This window comes from Zophobas morio, unplaced genomic scaffold, assembly GCF_036711695.1.
Source record: "Zophobas morio isolate AGI-343-1 ecotype UQ-CSIRO unplaced genomic scaffold, CSIRO_AGI_Zmor_V1 ptg000023l, whole genome shotgun sequence".
NCBI classification, from domain to species: Eukaryota; Metazoa; Arthropoda; class Insecta; order Coleoptera; family Tenebrionidae; genus Zophobas; species Zophobas morio.
Window position 1 is genome coordinate 8449442 of NW_026972128.1, and position 18734 is coordinate 8468175.

The window sequence follows — 18734 nt, forward strand, 5'->3', positions numbered from 1 at the left end:
ATTCTGAATTTTATTAGGTATATTGTAAAATGTAAACTTTGGTTAGCGTTTTACTACCTACAATATAGTTTTAAAATACAGCTAAAATACATAGCAATTTAGCAAATTATGTGGCTAATTAAACGCCAACAGAATATAAACGACGACAGACACAAGGAAATGGAAGACCTACCTTAACCATTCGTTTAATAGATACTTGTGATTTCTGTGTAAATGTTATTTTACATGTGCTGTAGATATTTTTGTTTATAAACAACTGTTTATTTTGTTTTTTGTGTAATCTAATTTTATGTTACAATCTTCAACATATTTCTTTCGAATATTTTTATCTTTATATTTTAAATCAATATTTAGCAATTTGTTTTAGTTTTATACATATATATTAGGGTGATTCAAAAAAATAAAATAATTTTTTTTTTCGTGTCAAAGAGGTTCAAAAGTTTCTTTTCAACGTAAAAAAATACCAGTTAAAAGTTGAGCTCTTAATATTAATATTAAGACCGTCCGCATCGCGTTTTTCTATTTCCCATAAGAATAACATGGGAAAATTTTTGTTTGCACCTTCTGATTTTTATTGCTAGCCCGTCGTGTGTCGTGAAAAAAATTCAATCACATATTTTTATAGAGAATTGAACGCTCTACAAAAAGTGTCTCCTATGATTTTGCGAGAAAACTGACTATGATTTTTTAACCCACTGATGCTGAAAATGTTCGGAAAGAGTTTTACTGGCCTTATTATAGCATAAAATTATAAACAATTACTGTTTAAAAAACTAAATTTAAAATGTGTATAAATTTTTGTGGTGATTTATTCCAATAAGACCATCAAATTTATTGTAATGCATCAAAAACGTCAAAATTTGGATAAATTTAACTTTAGCCTAAAATAACTCTTCAACTATCAGGTTTCTCGCACAATCATAGGAGACACTTTTTGTAGAGCGTTCAATTCTCTATAAAAATATGTGATTGAATTTTGTTCACGACACACGACGGGCTAGCAATAAAAATCAGAAGGTGCAAACAAAAATTTTCCCATGTTATTCTTATGGGAAATAGAAAAACGCGATGCGGACGGTCTTAATATTAATATTAAGAGCTCAAATTTTAACTGGTATTTTTTTACGTTGAAAAGAAACTTTTGAACCTCTTTGCACGAAAAAAAAAAATTATTATTTTTTTTTGAATCACCCTAATATATATATATATATATATATATATATGTTTTTCTTAACGTATTTGTTGTGAAAATTGAGTTAATTTATACAAATTGCAAAATAAAATGGATATTCTAATCAAATAGCCCAAAGAGATATTACATGTAGAAGGAAAAAGTTTCAAAATGGTATTCAAAAATGTGACAGGAAGTTTCCATTCAATTTAAAAAAATATGTAAGTAAATTCCCCAAAAATTCATATTAACGAAAAGTAACGTACATGTCGTAACTTATGTAAAAAATATTACTAATTACTAAACTAATTACACAAGAAGTTTCTACCCTGTATAGTTACTTATTTAAGTAACTTTTATTGAGACGATTTTGTCATAATCAATTGTAGTATAATCAAGCGTATAATTTAAGACTAGTCAAGTGCTATGCACTGATGTCCTTCACCACCATGTTGGCGCAGCTAAATAAAAAATGGTAATTAAGTAACGCATGAAACCATAAATATTTTTGTGTAAAAATCACAGTCTTTATTTTACACTGATTAGATTGTTTATATACGATGGTTACATAATGTAATCGCAAACATGTTCAAATTTAAAGCAATATTTATCAAAAAGTTTATGTTGATGTTGACGTTTGCCGAGCTAAAAACTAATAATTTTCTTTAGTGTAATGTCGACTGTAACATATTACTTTTGAAATCACCAAATTTCATTTATGTAGTAGGCATTTTTCGATAAACATCGCCCGATCGTGTACTTTTAGTAATTTTTCTACTGTAATATAGAAATTAAGGTTAGTTTTTTTGTGCGCGAAAATGAAATATTAAACGTCAACATAGTTTAATTAAAATTTAGCAGACTTCATACGCTTGTGATAATTAAATAGATTTTTAAATTAGTTAAAGTTTAATTACCTAAACATGCTTTTCCATATTTTAATCAAAAGGTAAAAAAACACAGAGCCGAGGGTTTTCATCGGGTTCTGAGAGAGAGGCCGCGAGGAAAAATCCCATGGAAAAATAATTTTCGGTAGTCTCTTCAGCAGAATTAAAAATAATGATAAGTAAGCTTAAGTGTGGATCTCTTTAAAATTCTACAAAAAAATGACATACATACGTACAGCATGCTTCTTTCTTCGTCTGTACTACAGGGGCGAGGCAGGTTCTGCCTAAATAACTTTCGACAATATTTTTTTCATTTATGTCAGAAAAGAGTAGCTTATTATTAAATCTATTATTCTTTTTAAATTAGAAGAAATTTCAGCTTTTATGTAAATTGGCAATTAAGGCTAACTTAATTAAACCATTACTTGACAATTTCTTTGTCGCGATCTACAATAACATGACCGATATTCACCTCAAAAGATATTTAACAAAGTTATCGGTTTTTAAGTGTCAACATGTATGTAAACCATCTTGTACCTTCGACATTTACATGAACTTCATTATTTAATCAGTCGTTTAGATAGTTAACTAGTTATTACGGTATAACATAATACTAAGTAAAAAGAGAATTTATGGAATCAATTATTCAAAGGATGGGACGTATCCATCGTTTCCATTATTATATTCAATATATAATAATTGTACAGGTGCTCCTAGTAAACTTACAAAGCGCCGACACTGCAGGTAAAAACGAAACATCAATAATGTGATGAATACTTAATTTTAATAGCAGTACACTGACCATATAATGAAATTACAACAGTTCTAAATCACGTCCAGTTTTTGAGATTTACACTGGAATTATTTATGGAAACTTTTTTACCTGCTTTAAGCCAGCATTATACAATATTTAATATTAATACCCTATTGTAAACTACACACAAAGAGTACACAATTTACAGATTAAGGACCCATGTTTCCACTAAAAAACAACTTTATCTAACTACATTTCGTAACACGATCGAAAATTTGGTAACATTTTTCACGAAAAACACTGCAACCGTGTTGCGCGGCCAACGAAATAAAAATAAAAGACGACTCTCTAGCCACCTCCCGGTGATGCTGCCTCCTCCAATTTAAAAATTCTTTACGGCCAAAAAATCAAAAACCATCATGTCTTCATGCAAACAAAAATGAATAATGATTTCCTTATTTAACAAGCCGGAAAGTAATGAGGATTTATTGCAGCAATTCGTTACGTACTGTGATTAACGGTTAACACACACATTTCAAAATGTGCATACGCCTGCTATTAAAACGCACGTGTTCGTATGGATTCTCGAAGAAAAATAAAAATAAGGAAAACTCACCGTCTCGGCTCATTCCCAGTCGAAGACATTTTTGTAGTCGGCAGTATTGACATCGATTCCTATTTACCCTGTCGACGACACAGTTTTTATTTCTAGGACACTGATAGTTTACAACAGAACTTTGGGATCTTCGGAAAAACCCCTTACAACCTTCGCAAGTAATGACACCATAGTGAACACCGCTGCTCTTGTCCCCACATACTTTGCACGGGATTATCTCGATTTGTGCTGCAAAAGAAACACTCTGTTAGAGAAAATCAATCGGAAATTTGTTTTGATTAAAACAACAATTTATTAACCTATTTTTATTGACGCAGAAGCGGCCTTCAGATCGTTTACCTGCCTATGGCAGAAGTTATCTCAGCTTGAGATAAATAGGGTGCAACTTAACGTGATCCTTCATCAAAGCGCTTGGATACTGCTACTACTTTGGTTAACAAGTAATCAGGTAATCTCGTCAGAAGTGCAGCTACTGTACAACAAAATATAATATGCAGGAAAAACAGGTGGCCTTGTTCTAGTTACCGCTAGAATCTTGATGAGCGTTGCACAAATTTGTGTTATGCACAAAAATATGAATTAAAGCAGCAAAAATAGAAGCTCATTTAGTTTCCCGCCAACTGACACATGTTTATCGATTTATTTATAGCAATTAATTTTTCCTTGAACGAGCAATATCATAAAATTATCTAGTGTTGACAACAAATACATACATACACACATTTTTAACTGGGTGTACCTATACTTGTCAGATTTAGTTAATATCTTCGTACACTGAGTGCCGAATTAGGAAAGTCGTTCTCGTTCATTTTGGACGTGGAACTTTCTACGAAAGCCGACTGACGAAACTTCTGCGAGTAAACAGATACCAACAACTCTATTTCATAATTAGTATGAGAACACTTTGATCGCTTTGATAAATTCTTTATCAAAAGTGAAAATATTGCATGATAACGTATGAATAACACGCAACTACTGTCATGTGAGGGAGATTAGGGAAGAATTTTGTTACTTAACACCAGAATTAAGCCGGTGTGGATTAAGTGCAAAATAAATATTGTTTTGGACTTATTTCCAAGTGCATTAAACATTGTTTACAAAAAGAGGGCATTTACATGTCTTTTCATTAGAACCACAAAAATATAAAAAAAAGACCAATAAAACGTTACAGGTAACAGTGGTGTTAATGCCAGCACAAACACGAAACATTTTTGTATATTACACAGAGACACAGGTGTAATGTTGGTTGCCTAACTCGATTATTAGTCCTGCAGGTAATTTTAAACAAAAAACCTCTAATTAGTGCCAACATTCACCAAAACAAATTCATTTGGATATTAAGTTGGTTATTTTACAATTCGGATAAGTGTATGATATGAAAATTTCATGAAAAACTTACTGCTTCGAATTTTAATCAATCACACAAAGATTACTCAAAATTTCAAACCGCTAATATATGTTTTAAATTTGTGCACTCGTGATTTATAATAATAATGTTGGAAATGTTTTGCCTATCTATGCAGTTGCATTTTATTAAACACAATGTATCTTCCGTTAAAATAAATTAATTGCAGTATAAAATTCGTTGGCAGGAAGTAGATATCACTTAATTCTAAAGTTGCAAATTAGCTGTCAAGGTCGTGATTTGTTGTGGACTTATTTTAGAATGTGATAATATTCGGCCAATATTTATTTTAATAATTAAACATGGATTTGGTGGATTATTTTTAGTATTGTATTATTAACAGAGATATAAATAGACCACCAAAACTTAAAAATATTTTTATTTTACACTCAGTCTATCGTAATCAATTCTTTATCACCAGACTCATCGGCTCGAGTGAATTGGTGAATGAATCAAACTTATCACACGTATTTTATTTACGAGTTACGTAGAGATAGCAACTATGTAGATCTACAGACGTGATATGCTATCAAATTCGTTAAGTAGATGTTAAGGAGTTGTAATTAATAACGATTTGGATAATTAAAAGTGTTTTTGAATTTAATCTTCTTTCTTGTTATTTACTTATTTATTTATTTATTTTCAGTAAGTTTGTTTATGGTGAAAATTGCAATTCAGAATATATATCGCTTTGTATTATTTATTTGACTTCAAACACAATTGTTTCCTCTGTTTCTTTGGCGAACAGTGTATACGAACGCGTTATTGATTCGCACTGTGACACAACAACAACGCAATGAATCCAAGTACGAAGTCATATTGATGGCGCTGAAGTCGAAAAAACTGTGAGCATTATTGACTATTATTTCAAAAACTCTTTATATTCTTTATAGCCATTTAATGTTTTGTAATATAATTTTTAAACATAAGATAGTGCAAAAAATTCGCAACTATAGAAAGTGAATTAATTAAATAAAATAAATATTTCGGGTTATTAAATTTTAACACCTTCACGAACAAGATCACTTAGAATGAGAACAAAAACTCGACTTATATTTCATATATTTGTTGCCCGACAAAAGTTTTATAAATAAAATTCACATCATTTACTTACTCACATTTCTGGTTGAAATTACTTAACGGTGAAAGTTTTACAACTGTAAATTCGTATGACGTCAGACATAAAATATTTTAGCCCAAAAAAGTATCCGAGCAAACGCGAAAAATTTGCAATAACACTGAAAACCACACATGAGACAAGTATTTTTAAGTTGTTCGTCATGTAAAAACCGTCGAACCAATCTTGTTCAGAAACAAAAATACACCATTGTTATTTAACCTTTTTCAACAATATGTACGTCAAGCATTAAGAGAAATTACATCAAGCGACAGATTCCTCTACGTTGTGTAATCGTCATTTCCAGATTTACAATAAATCTTCGTGTATTTTAAACACGTCTATTGTTCGAGAGAAAAATAAACTGTACAAGAAGCAAACAACCTCGAGTGACACTGGAAACAAACTATTTAGAAGACGTATATAAAGTTGAACAATTTTTAAGTAATCTAAATATAAGTTTTTTCTATTTTCGAGCGGCATGAGTGAGTCAGGCGCGTTTAAAAGTAAAATTCCGACAAAAATTTCATCTCGGCTCTCGTATTTGTCTTAATATGGATCAGATAAGTCTTGAGTTACATGGCGATCTGGAACTGTAACCGAAAGTGGTGCGACATCAAAGGTCGTTGACAGTTCTTGTCATCGTCACCGTCAGATCGTTGTATCAGCTGTTCGACAGTATTTTGAAAGAAGGGGTTATTCGCCGGCAAGAGTTGTGGGTACCGAATATCAAATTCCGTAGTCGGTAGATACTGGATGTGTTAGTTTTATTATTTATTAATGTGCAGGTGCGCCATTCTCTATTATGCTCATATTGATGACATAACAGTATTAAAGTGACAAGACAATTAATATTTAAAGTGAATTATATACGGTTTCATCAGATGAACTGAAACTTCGCAGAGTTTTGCACAATTTTACATCATATAGTGCGATTCATTTCACTTCTTATCTAGTGGGTTGTTGTTTGGCAACACATGTCTTTGAACTTTATTACTAGCACCAAGTTCGTTAAACTTTTTTTAATTTTAGGTGAATCACGCGGTTTCACATTTTCATCACTATCACTATCACTATTGATAAAAGTTACGTTTGTAATAAACAGGTGTTAAAGAGCTTCCTCATACATTTCATTTGATTATCAAAAAGTTCCAAATTGCATATTTAAATAGAAGTTCCCCTAATCTACGTAAGACATCACTTGGTTCACTCTAGTGTTGAAAAAAATGTTAATGCATGTTCTGTAATCATAATCACTAAATCAGTGTACTACTTATTAAAATTTAAAAAGTTTGTTATGTTGGTTTTTATTTTTTTACGATAACCCATATGTGTAAGCTTAAAAACATCGATATGTCATTAAACCACCTAGCAAGTTATAATACAAATTTCAAGCAAAATTTAGATCGCAAAATGAAATGAGGTGGAGATGAACAAACGAATTTTGATTAAAATCAACAAGATAATTTTTAAGTACACTTGAAATTTCACAGTAGTCAGTCATTTAATTGGGAAAATTATTTGTCTAATAAAATCGCTAGCAGACAGACGACAGACGTAAACCGACGTTCATATTTTCCAAGCTTTAAAATGGAGAAAAACCGATTTCAATACTGTCCTGACTACGCTCGGAAAGTTTTTCAAATAATAATCTATTACGTCATCAAATACAGCTTAAAGTTTACCACTGACACGCCTATACATTCCATGTAAATGTTCCTTTACAGTATATTTTTAATAGCTTACTGAACATTCAAAAAGAACTTAAATTTTGAAATTTATATAAGATTTTTCTTTCATTTCTTCCACCACGTATGTCGTGGAAAATTATTCTTTTTATCGAAAGTTTTATAACTGTGTTTGTATAATTACAAGTGTGGTAAAAATGCACTCAAACCCCACAAAAATTTTATATCCCAATGAAAACAAATTTGTCCCCCTGTCACAGAATGTACCGAGAGAACAATAAAAACACGATCAAAGACATTCATGGATTTTTGAAAGTTTGTCTTTGATCATTGCATTTTCAACTCAAACTTTCAAACTGACGGTAACTTGTCAAAGTCTTCAAAAATGCATTGTCTGGGATTGTGTTTTTTATTGCTCTCTCGGTATTTTCTTGCACGGTCTAAAGCACATTTCGGTAGTATAACTACATTATTTAGGTTTTTTTTTTTCAGTTTTGAAGTCAAAAAGTGGAAAATGAGGCAATTTGTCAACAATCACTTCAGATAATTCACATGAACAACACACATTTTTTTAACAAAGTATATATTTTAGTGTTAACATTGTACAGCATTATACAAAAAAGTACAAATCGATATGAATTTTTAGATTTTATACGCTAAGTTAATTTTGGCAGTTTTTTCAGTGCGTGATAAAATAATTGTCTTGTCAGACTTCTTGAAAAAAAAAGTTTATCCCATAGAGTGATCCTTTTTTTGGAATAGTTATATTTATGTTACAAAAACAATAAATACATTCTAAAATCGACTTTTACTTTAAACGGGATCTGGTTATTATTCAAAAATGATATCCATGTTGGAAAGAAAAGCAAAACAAATTTTTAGAATAAATATAAGTAATACATGCATAACGTTTTCAGTATTATCGAAAACATGTTTTAAAAACACCATGATTTTTGAAAAGTTATTAAGTTAACTATAAATATAAATATAACAGAGAGCAACTGCATCAGGAATAACCAAATTTTCGAATAAATAAAATAAAAATTTCTTTTCAACAATGGAAAAATCAAGAGTTTTAGAAGAGAACATTTTATCACGTATCTATAGACTCAATGTTTCAGAAATGACTCAAAAAACATAATAATACTAATAAATAAATCAAAAACTATCTTCGAGCCTTTTAATACGTCTTGGTCGTTAAATTTAATTCCTATACAGGTAGTATATTTGAATTAGTTTACGCAAACACCCTGTATATCAAATACACAATTACTGCTACTTCATATCAAAACATAAAATCGTTGTTAATTATTATTAGGCGATTTTAATTATTTGTATTAAGTTTATGTTCTTGTCATATTACACATGTTTTTGTTTTCAACGAAAAACAACATTTTCAACTTTTCAATAACACGTATGATCAAATTTTAAGAAAGTAATACAGCAGTTCACCATTCAATATTCCACACATAATGCACAGTTTGAACCTTGTTTGTTATAAAAACAGAATAACTATTCTACATCCAAAGTAACCAGAACTTCAAAATAAACAAAATATTAAAGATCAAATGAGTCATGTTATAGCAAAGTATGTTGAAATACGTTTGAACTGTCACCTGGAAAAATTTGCCACGCATCCTGCATAGTGACTCGTCATTTTCGTTGCTAGGTACACCAACTTGAAAAAATTTGGGCTAATTGTAGTTTTTTTTGACAAAACGTGGAGGAACAAGTCCTTTTATATTAGTTTATGGCGAAAAGGAACTCAAATTTCGTATAAAGCATCACCAAAAGAGCGATCATTATGTTCTAGCGTCGAGTCATTGACCTTAGCATTTAGTCAATATATCTCTACGTAAATTTTGTTAACTTTTAGCCACACTTAACCACAACAAACTGAAACGCAGTTTTAAATTATAGCACAATTTTTTAACAAATTATGTCTCAATGCCACAAAAAATTAAAAAGTGCATATTTTGATGTGCAATATGTTGAAGTTTAGTGTATTTAAGGGGAACGTAACGGAAAAAAATAGAAGGAAAAATGGTTGCTATGCAGGATCGGTGCTAATTTCAGCAAGATCCCACACTCTAGTAATGTAACTATGGAAATATGCACATACTCCACTTTATAGGTGGTCCGTTATCTTGGCAGAAGTACATATTTCCTAAAATTGGAATATATTATCACGACAGCTGCAAAAGTACGATTTAATAGTACACCTTGCGATCCTGTCCTTATGATGACAAAGATATCGATTTTGGTTCGAATAAAATTTGCCTCAAGTTGAAGGTTACAAATTAAACATTAACAAGGCTATAATAGATTTTAATAGGAAAAAAGTACATACATCGTCCGTTAAAATGTCAGTTCGTATTTGACGTATAAAAACGTGTACCTAGGTAATATTTTAGAAAAAGTTATATATAAAAAAGCCGGCGACTAACGTTTAATATAGTATATCGCGTTGTATAGCAATTTCGTTTTTAGACGGTGTAGAAAAAAGCATAACTGCACGCAGTGTAATATGGACGGTTTAACAATCTTGTGTAGTATGGGTAAAGCATGACGCGTTTTTCACCGGTATGCTTAATTTGTCAAGCTGACGAACCTCTGATGGAATTGGCGCTTTTCTTGTCATCCTTGTCGTCGATTTGGGGCGGTGGGGTAGGTGAATCCGTAGAAGAAATGTTATCAGTTCTAATATCCCTTGATTCGGACGGCCAAGTTTCCCCACCAGCGAACAGCTCTTGAAAATTGTCCATTGTAAAGTAACAAAACCACTAAAAACGTTCGATCACTTGCACTTTGAAACGTTCCAGAAGTGCGGAGCATGGCGCAGCCAAAAAGGCCACACGACAATCCCCAATCACACACGATAAACTTTAAAATTCGTACGAAAAGTGTCGTTTATTTGACGCAAGATCGATGGTACAGTTTAAGGTCATCTTTGAAAACGTCGATTTCCATGCTAGAGACCTGAAACTAGAGAAGACACGGACGAGGGAGATTGATCACGTTTTTACACATCAGAATGAACCACCGCAAGTTTCGGGTTCATTCTGACCGTGCCGCTCTCTTCACACAGGTTGGTGCTAATCAATTTGGGATAGTTCATACATGAGCCTTACTCAGTAGTAGCCTGATAAGGCGCTGAACGAGGGGTCATTGGTAAATTCAACAAAGTAAAATCTGGCTGCGCGGGGTCAACGACCCCACAATGTCACTGCTTCACGAAACAAAAAAGAATCGGGCCGATTTCGTCGATCGGCGAAAATTTTTTCGAGTCGGGGCGAAATTCGAAGAGGGCGGCACATCAACGCGATTTGTTTAGTCGAAACCAGCATAAAGTACGACGGTTGTGTTTGGAGGCGCGGCAAGCCATTGAACTCTAGGTTGTTCACCGCCGAATATGGTTGAGCGAGAGATGCGATCGTTAATACAGGAGGATTCCGAAAAATGACCACGGAAAAATGCCCAAGACAATGTTGCGCATACGTCTATTTTTACGCGGGTGTGAACGACCGATTGTGATAAAACAACAACATTATTATTAATCATTAAAATTTGACTGCACGCGCGGAATTTTTTCTAATCAGACGTCGCCCTCTCGAAAAGCGTAAACAGAGACTCCAACCGCGGTCCCAAATCCCATTTCATAATTACTCGAGTTTCACTTGGGTTTCGGCGAGAGCGCGTGTTGCGAAACACTGGATTTCACTGCTTTTCCGGAAAATCGCGCACTGGACGTCGCACGGGTTGCTGCAGGTAACTGTCACTCACTTCACAAAAAACGACTGGGAAAAACGACCACCTTGAAGGTGCGAACGGGATTTTTACGAAACACAGCACTGCGCGATTCTGCCCGCTGCGCCTCGGCCGGTGCTTCCTTGCGTCAAAGCGGCACACATTTTGGACATTTTTTAAGAAAGTCTGCCCTAGCAAATTGTCCATGTATCTGTGTAGTAATATGGGAATTCACTCCGAGCGCCGACCGGCCGGGAGCCTTCCCTCCTTATCTAGCGCATTCGATGTAAATAAAAACGTAGGTCTTAGCGCCGGCTCCGTGACGTAGTCGTACCCCCACTCGGACGCGGGTTCAACGACCCCACCATATATACACTATGATTGTGTACACTCTTCGGACTCGATCGCTCGATATCGATGGGCTTCGCTTTTTTTAATAAGACGAAATTTGTCCTTTTCATTAGCGGGACAATCGACGGGATAATCGACACCTCTAGAGATGCGCGCGGGTCCCGATAAAAACAGGTGGAAAGTGCGAGAGATAAGGGAGACACTCGGCAGGGCCGGCTCACACCTAACGGAAAAACTGCGGCCTTCTTACACAAGTCCCAATACCAAATTCAAAAACATTTTATAAACACCACTTCTTTACATGTAACCATCCGGGCAAAAACAACAACAAAAAAAGTACCAACTGCTCTCCATACGTTGTATTGATGTTTTTCGACGTACAACGTTGAGAAATAAACCAAGAATACAAAGAAAGTGCTCTTCCCTTGTCTCTGAAGCACAACAAAGAATTCCACTTTCTTACATAAATTATAAAATTCGATTCTGTAAATTTCATTTTTGATTATGAGAACCCCTATAACTTAAAAGCATAGGCAAAGAAGCAGGAAGAATTTTGTCATCAACTTTTTAGTAGGGAAACACAGTATAAGTTTGAATAGCTACACTGTAGTACTTATAACAATTCTACAAAATTTCGGCAAAATGAATTGCTTCATTCATTAATTTTTAGAGTGAATGCCATGATAAATCACAAGTCTAGACTTGTAGACTGACAATATTTTGCACATTTTAGATACAATAAAATCATCAACAGATGACCGATAACAGAGAGATGGAAACAGGAGATCTACTTTTTCGTGCTCTACAGGTTACGAAACGTCGAGAAAACATCAAATTAACAGTTGGAAATAGTTTTGAAAAAACAAAACCTCAAAAAAAGATGTTTTCAATTGTCATGGCATAATCTCTTCACATGTTTGAACTTTTCCTTTCGACTTAACTTCTTCAAATTTTTTTTTTTATTATTATTATTATAGCATTCAGGTCATGTAATGTTATTTTTGTGACCTGCACAATTGATACACTAGTCTTGACATAAAAAAATTTTGTGACATCATAATTCTGAAGATAACAACTAAAGATTCACAAAATTCTACTTAAACCATAGACAGTTTGGAAACAAAATTGGTCGAACACAACAGAACTTCCCTCGCCCCGGAAATACAAAAAACAAATCTAGTTTTTGAAAAAATTATAAAATTTAATTATGCGAAGATATGTGTGTATGTAATGTTAATGTAAATGTGAACTTTTTCCTTAACAAAATTTTATGATGACGTCATTAACATTTTTGCAAGGACACGTATATCTAACAATTTGGATAGTAATATAGTAGTGTAGAGTAGTTCTTGATTTAATCAATGAAAGCAACCAACTCATTCATTAATTTTTGAAAATAATTCTAAAAACTATGAATGGGGTGATAAATCACAAGTATAAATTTATAATATTTTGCATTTTCAGAAAGGATTTATTCGACAAAATTTTGAGATGATGTCATCAATTTTTTGAAAGGGATAAACAATAAATTTTTATTTTTCCCAAAAATTTGGATGTCAAAGGTGAAAATTCGACACGGATCATACACCACAAGTGCAGGTGTATATTTTTTGAAAGGGATAAACAATAAATTTTTATTTTTCCCAAAAATTTGGATGTCAAAGGTGAAAATTCGACACGGATCATACACCACAAGTGCAGGTGTATATTATTTTATACAATAAAAAAAAACTTGTAAATTTTGATGACGTTATCTCGTTGGTAGTGTGGATAATTAGCCAAATTTTGGTTAATGTTTTACTACCTACATCATATTCCTAGTACACACAAATTTTGAAGAATCGGTCTAGTCGATTCGGAGATTAAAAATTTGGACAGACGGCATACAGACAGATGACAGGCAGAAACGGAAGACCTATTTGCTCATATTCTAGGGTCATGAAAGGTCGAGAAAACATAAAAGAAAGGAGTCGGTCGATAGACTCGATTACAATACTTCCTTAGCTTAAGCTAGGGAAGTAAAAAGTAATCCAATAACTAGTTTTTACTAAATTCCCATTTGAAGTTTCAAGTGTCCTTAATAATTGTCGTGAGACTGTGACTAGGTGCTAATCAAAATTGTCTACCGCTTTCTGATAAAAATTGATAACGTTATTTGTAAATAAGTATAAGTTAATCTTAATTAAAATGTGCGGTATAACGTATTTCTGTTTCTGTGGTTTAACAATTCATTCACTTTTTTAACCTTGCATTTACAGGTTATCCCAAAATATATGGACCATAAAATTTTGCGGTTTTTCTCAAAGATTATGTAACAAACTTACACGAAATTTGAATAAGTTATTAAAATTGATTTAGGGATTACAAAATCAGAATATATTTATTTATCCATTGCAAAAAAATAATGACGGCATCATCGATTAAAGCTATTTCGTTGACCAACTCTTTGGGAAATAGTATCTCCACTCTTGTTATGATTAATGCTAAATTGTATATACATGCTGTTCCAAAAATAACGGAAAAGCGCGTTGGTATATTGTTAGAAGGCTCTGAAGAACTCGAGAAAAACGGTCAAAAAATCCTTGACCAAATTTTTGAAAATATTAAACTTCAAATTTGAAAAATTAACTTCGTAATTCTGATTTGTCGCATGAACTGCATGTCTAATAGACAATTAATAATTAGTTATTAATAATTTTTACTGTTGACAGATGCCATTTTTGACTATTTTTATCGGAATTTTAAACTGTCTATTAAATTCACATTAAAACATATCAGGATTACAAAGTAAAGTCTTCAATTTTGAAGTTTTATATTTTAAAAAAATTGCTTCTCTAGACCATTGCTCTCTCATGAAATTGCACTTTTATATCAGATCCTGATATAAAACAAGAGAATTGAATTTGACTGTGTTTTTAAATTGCAATTGACTTTTTTGCTCTGTAAATGTATTTTAAGGTTAAGATTAATTGTCACAGTTGACCCCAAACATATTCGTATGACATTAGCGTTAAGATCAAAACAAACTAAGAGAGTAACATGATATTCACAGAGTGGAACACTCAACTGATGCTGTAAAAGCACAGCTAACTTTAATTCCTTCTTTTATTACGGTACGTGTTAAAATAAGAAGTTAAAAGCGCAGACATTTCTTTATCTTAGTCATAATTCAAATTTTAAAAATTCCACCATATAAAAATTTGACAGTATTTTCAAATGTAGGAAAGGTTCACTGTATCATAACGTTTCTAAAATTCGAACTTAATACAGTCGGAATTTTGAAATTTTAATTACAACCTTGAGATAAATTAATGTGACTGTGAACTTATTATGTGTGACACCCTTGTAGGGTCTGAAATAGTTAAGTGTGATGTGCTCTATGTAGAATAGAAAACATCTAGAGTGCGGAATATCCGCAATGGAGCGTTTAAGAAGGACGGCCGCTATGGAATGGATGTAAAAGAGAGGAAAAACAGTCACGTAGTGGACTCAAGTAGTGATAGAAATCAGATAGTCGAGTCAAGAAAAATTAATGATTATTATTATTATTAGTACATGAGAAGAATGTTAATAACTAAGCGCGATAACTTTTAAAGTTGTTGCTAAGTTAAAAAACCTACGTCAGACTGGTAACTTTAGAATCTCGATAGTTTTAACAAAATTGTTCGACAAGTTCATTAATAATAATGCAACTATTACAATCCAAGTGAACTACACCCTATTTCACAATTTTGCCCCGCCCCTGAAACTAAGCCCTGCGCTTGTTGCTTACCGTCTGAATCCGACCCTGGAGCCATTGACACCGACGCTTCCCGGTTCAGAACATGTGACCGATTACACGTTAGTGCAAAATCGTCCATCAGCAGATTCTTCCCTAATTGCCTTTATCTCATTATCAGTTCACTCACACCTTCCAAATTAATTGTTAATATTACACCTGGATCATACCCAAACAACAACTTGCTTAATTTTCGGTCATTGCCTCACAGAGTACACACAATACATTCAGTGTTATCGCCGAAAGTGATGTCATAAAGGTCAACATTTTTGTGGCCCCGCCAAATGTTGCACTTGCAATAAAATAATTCACTTTGCAAACTTACAAATTATTTTTGATAACATAATAACAGGACGAGTGTCCAAATGGACGTCGAAAGCTTTGTCGTTTAACTGTAAAATAACTGCCTACCTACCCGTAAACAACATGTTCGCATACCTTAAACTTAAGCATCATAATATCTTATTTTCGGCTGGAATTTAAAAATAATTTTAATGGCCGTTTAATTTGATCGTCTTTTTCATCTGCACGGGACTTTTAAATGAAAATTAACTTAAATATGTGCAAAAATGTTAACGGAAGGCGAATTTTTGCGCGATGACAGGAATTTCAAAATTACTCAGTTACACCATCTGATGGACAAATGCGAACAAATCTGAAAAATTCTCGGTCGTAGTTTGATGAAATTCCTGAAAAATTTTCTTTCACAATTACTTGTTTTTAGACATTGTTTTACTTCGACGTGGATGTCAATATACACCTCGTTTATTGACTTAAGGTGACCTTTTACCAACATTAATTAACCCAAAATTCAGTCAGGTTTTTTTCTATGACAAAGAACTGAACGTCATATGAACTAATAAAAAAATGTATGACACTATTGCAGTATTTTTCATACGGCAGTCAACAAAAAAAAGTACTGAACAAATAACGAAAATGTTAATTAACCTCTCGCTAGTAAACAATCTCATTTTTAATTCAAACAGTTAATAAAATCCCTAGCCCGTTAAAACATCGCATAAAATAATATAAAAAATAAATATAGACATCATTATTTCGAGCTATCAACAATGATCAGATAAAATGATTTTCTAGACGCGATTCTTATCGGTCATTGCCCTCGCAAACAATAATAATACTGATAACAAAAAAATAAATAATTAACATTGTGTTCCTGAATGCGTAATTGTGTTTAAAAAATAACTTCTATTTGCCAACAGTCATCGTTATCAAGCTCCGTCCATTTCCTTTATTTTTAACTTTTCCCACACAATTAAATCTAGACTTTCTTTTACGGAGCGTCGATGAAGAGGTGTCAGGGGTTCCGTCGTCATGGATATGCAGATATAAATTCCAAATTTCCAGTTCATAATTGAAAACAATAATCAGTGTTGCCACCGACAAAATTGCTTATTCAAGAAGGATATTGAGTAAACTTGGGGCAATTCATAATTAAAACGTAATAACCGCTAAATAATATAAAATTACGGCTCGGAAATAGCGGCGGTAATAAAATTTGTCCGCGCTCAGAACAGGAAGTGGAAGTTGTCTCGTTTCGATCTCGTAAATCTTGACTGTTAATCAAACAAACCGGCAACTTCCGCATAAGTATACAAACGCCGATCTGTTTAAACTCGCGAAAACCAATACGCATACACTGCGCGAATTGAGCGGAATGTGACACCAACAGAAAACATAGAGCAAACGAAAAAAAAAATTAAATGGGGGTCCTGATTGTTTTCGTCTTTAAGTATTACGTCAAATCATTATTACATAATGATTCTCTTCAGAGAAACAAAGTACATTCATTGTTGTATTTAGCAATGGGCCTATAGTTCTAGATCGCACCACGGCGGGAGTCCTAGGCTTTGTCCTAAGACCTGAGACAATAGACGCCAGGGTTCCACACGTGTTATGGTTTGGGTAGTCCAAACTGTTGTCTTCAGGTTTTTGCCGTCATTTTTTTCTAAAAAATGAAGTGCTTATAACACGCTACAAGGAGCCCATTTTTTTTTTTACTTGAATCAATTAAGCCAGTACAAAACAAATGAGTTTCTGAGCATTATTTTACAACTTGATAAGTTCTTGTAACATTTTACAGCTCATAAACTACGGCGCCTGTCGCTTGAAAATGTTTTAAAGAGGAAATACTCCGGAAAACTTTGTATCGATTTATTTGAAATTTTGAATCAAATTTAAAATCACGATGAATGTGGTTAGAGACATCCATCTAAACCATGCGACTCTTAAGGTGCATTACTGCTTGTACTTTTTATTTTTTAGAATTCATTGCATAGGATGTATCAAATAATTAATGCATGAAACAACAGAAACAGTATTGAGCGTACTTCAGAGGCGCGGAGAGTTTTCGAAGCATAATTGCATTATGGTATCCCCACGTGACATACACGTGACTTCAAAAAATGGTATCTACAAATAATAGATACATAGGTATACTTAGCAAATCAAAAAAGAGACTTCTTCTATTTCATTTTGATTTAAAGTCAAGTTCTATAGGTATTCTCTGCAAAATAGGGTCCTGGGCCGGTAACCGTCAGAAAACTTTTGATTCTATTTCTGTATAGTGGTCAATTTATGATTAAACTTAGTTTCTATACCTACCCATAACACAAAATCTCGAACACCCGTTACAAAAATATAAAATAAATTGCTACTCTAGTGATTCCTTTGGCCTCCGAGGTTGTATGAAGTAAAAAGAATGGGCAATATTTTTTTTATGTCAATAAATAAACGCAATTATGAATTTTATTTTATATAGCAATATTTAAAAAAACTTTATAATAAGCCCAAGTTTCATTTCAAAAACAATCGTCTATAAAGTAGTGCGACATCATCAAAGCCGTTTTGACACGTTGCTAAATCAACTTGAAATTGGCCCCATAAAGCTACAAGGTAAAATTTTCCTTTTCCATATTTCATCATGTTTTAAGTCAATATTTTGTGTTAGGCATATGATACAACAGTGGTTAATTTTTCACCTTTCTACTTCTCCACTGTAAGCTAAGGAATAGCTATTTTATGTTTTCTTGATCTTTAATGATCTTTAGGGTACGAAAAAATAGGTCCCCCGTTTTAATAGACGGGTAATCCCCAAAGGTTATCTAAATTTTATAAAATAATATACTCCTGTACTCTGGCGTTAAAACAACAATGCCATTATTACTATTATTTATTGTGTAAAATGTGTTTGTGAAATGTG

At 32.9% G+C, this 18734-nt stretch overlaps 1 protein-coding gene across 13 annotated transcripts in view; it reads right to left on the reverse strand.

Moving 5' to 3' along the window:
- The window catches only part of LOC135133929 (probable nuclear hormone receptor HR3), a 152011-nt gene that overhangs the window by 19666 nt on the left and 113611 nt on the right, over positions 1 to 18734 (reverse strand). For 5 of the 13 annotated variants that reach the window (XM_064062487.1, XM_064062488.1, XM_064062490.1 and 2 more), the window contains one exon: positions 3429 to 3656. In XM_064062487.1, coding sequence (XP_063918557.1) covers positions 3429 to 3656 — 228 coding nt within the window. Of the gene's footprint in view, positions 1 to 3428; positions 3657 to 10249; positions 11659 to 18734 lie in introns of those variants that run through there. The other 8 variants (XM_064062477.1, XM_064062481.1, XM_064062479.1 and 5 more) reach the window with 7 other exon arrangements.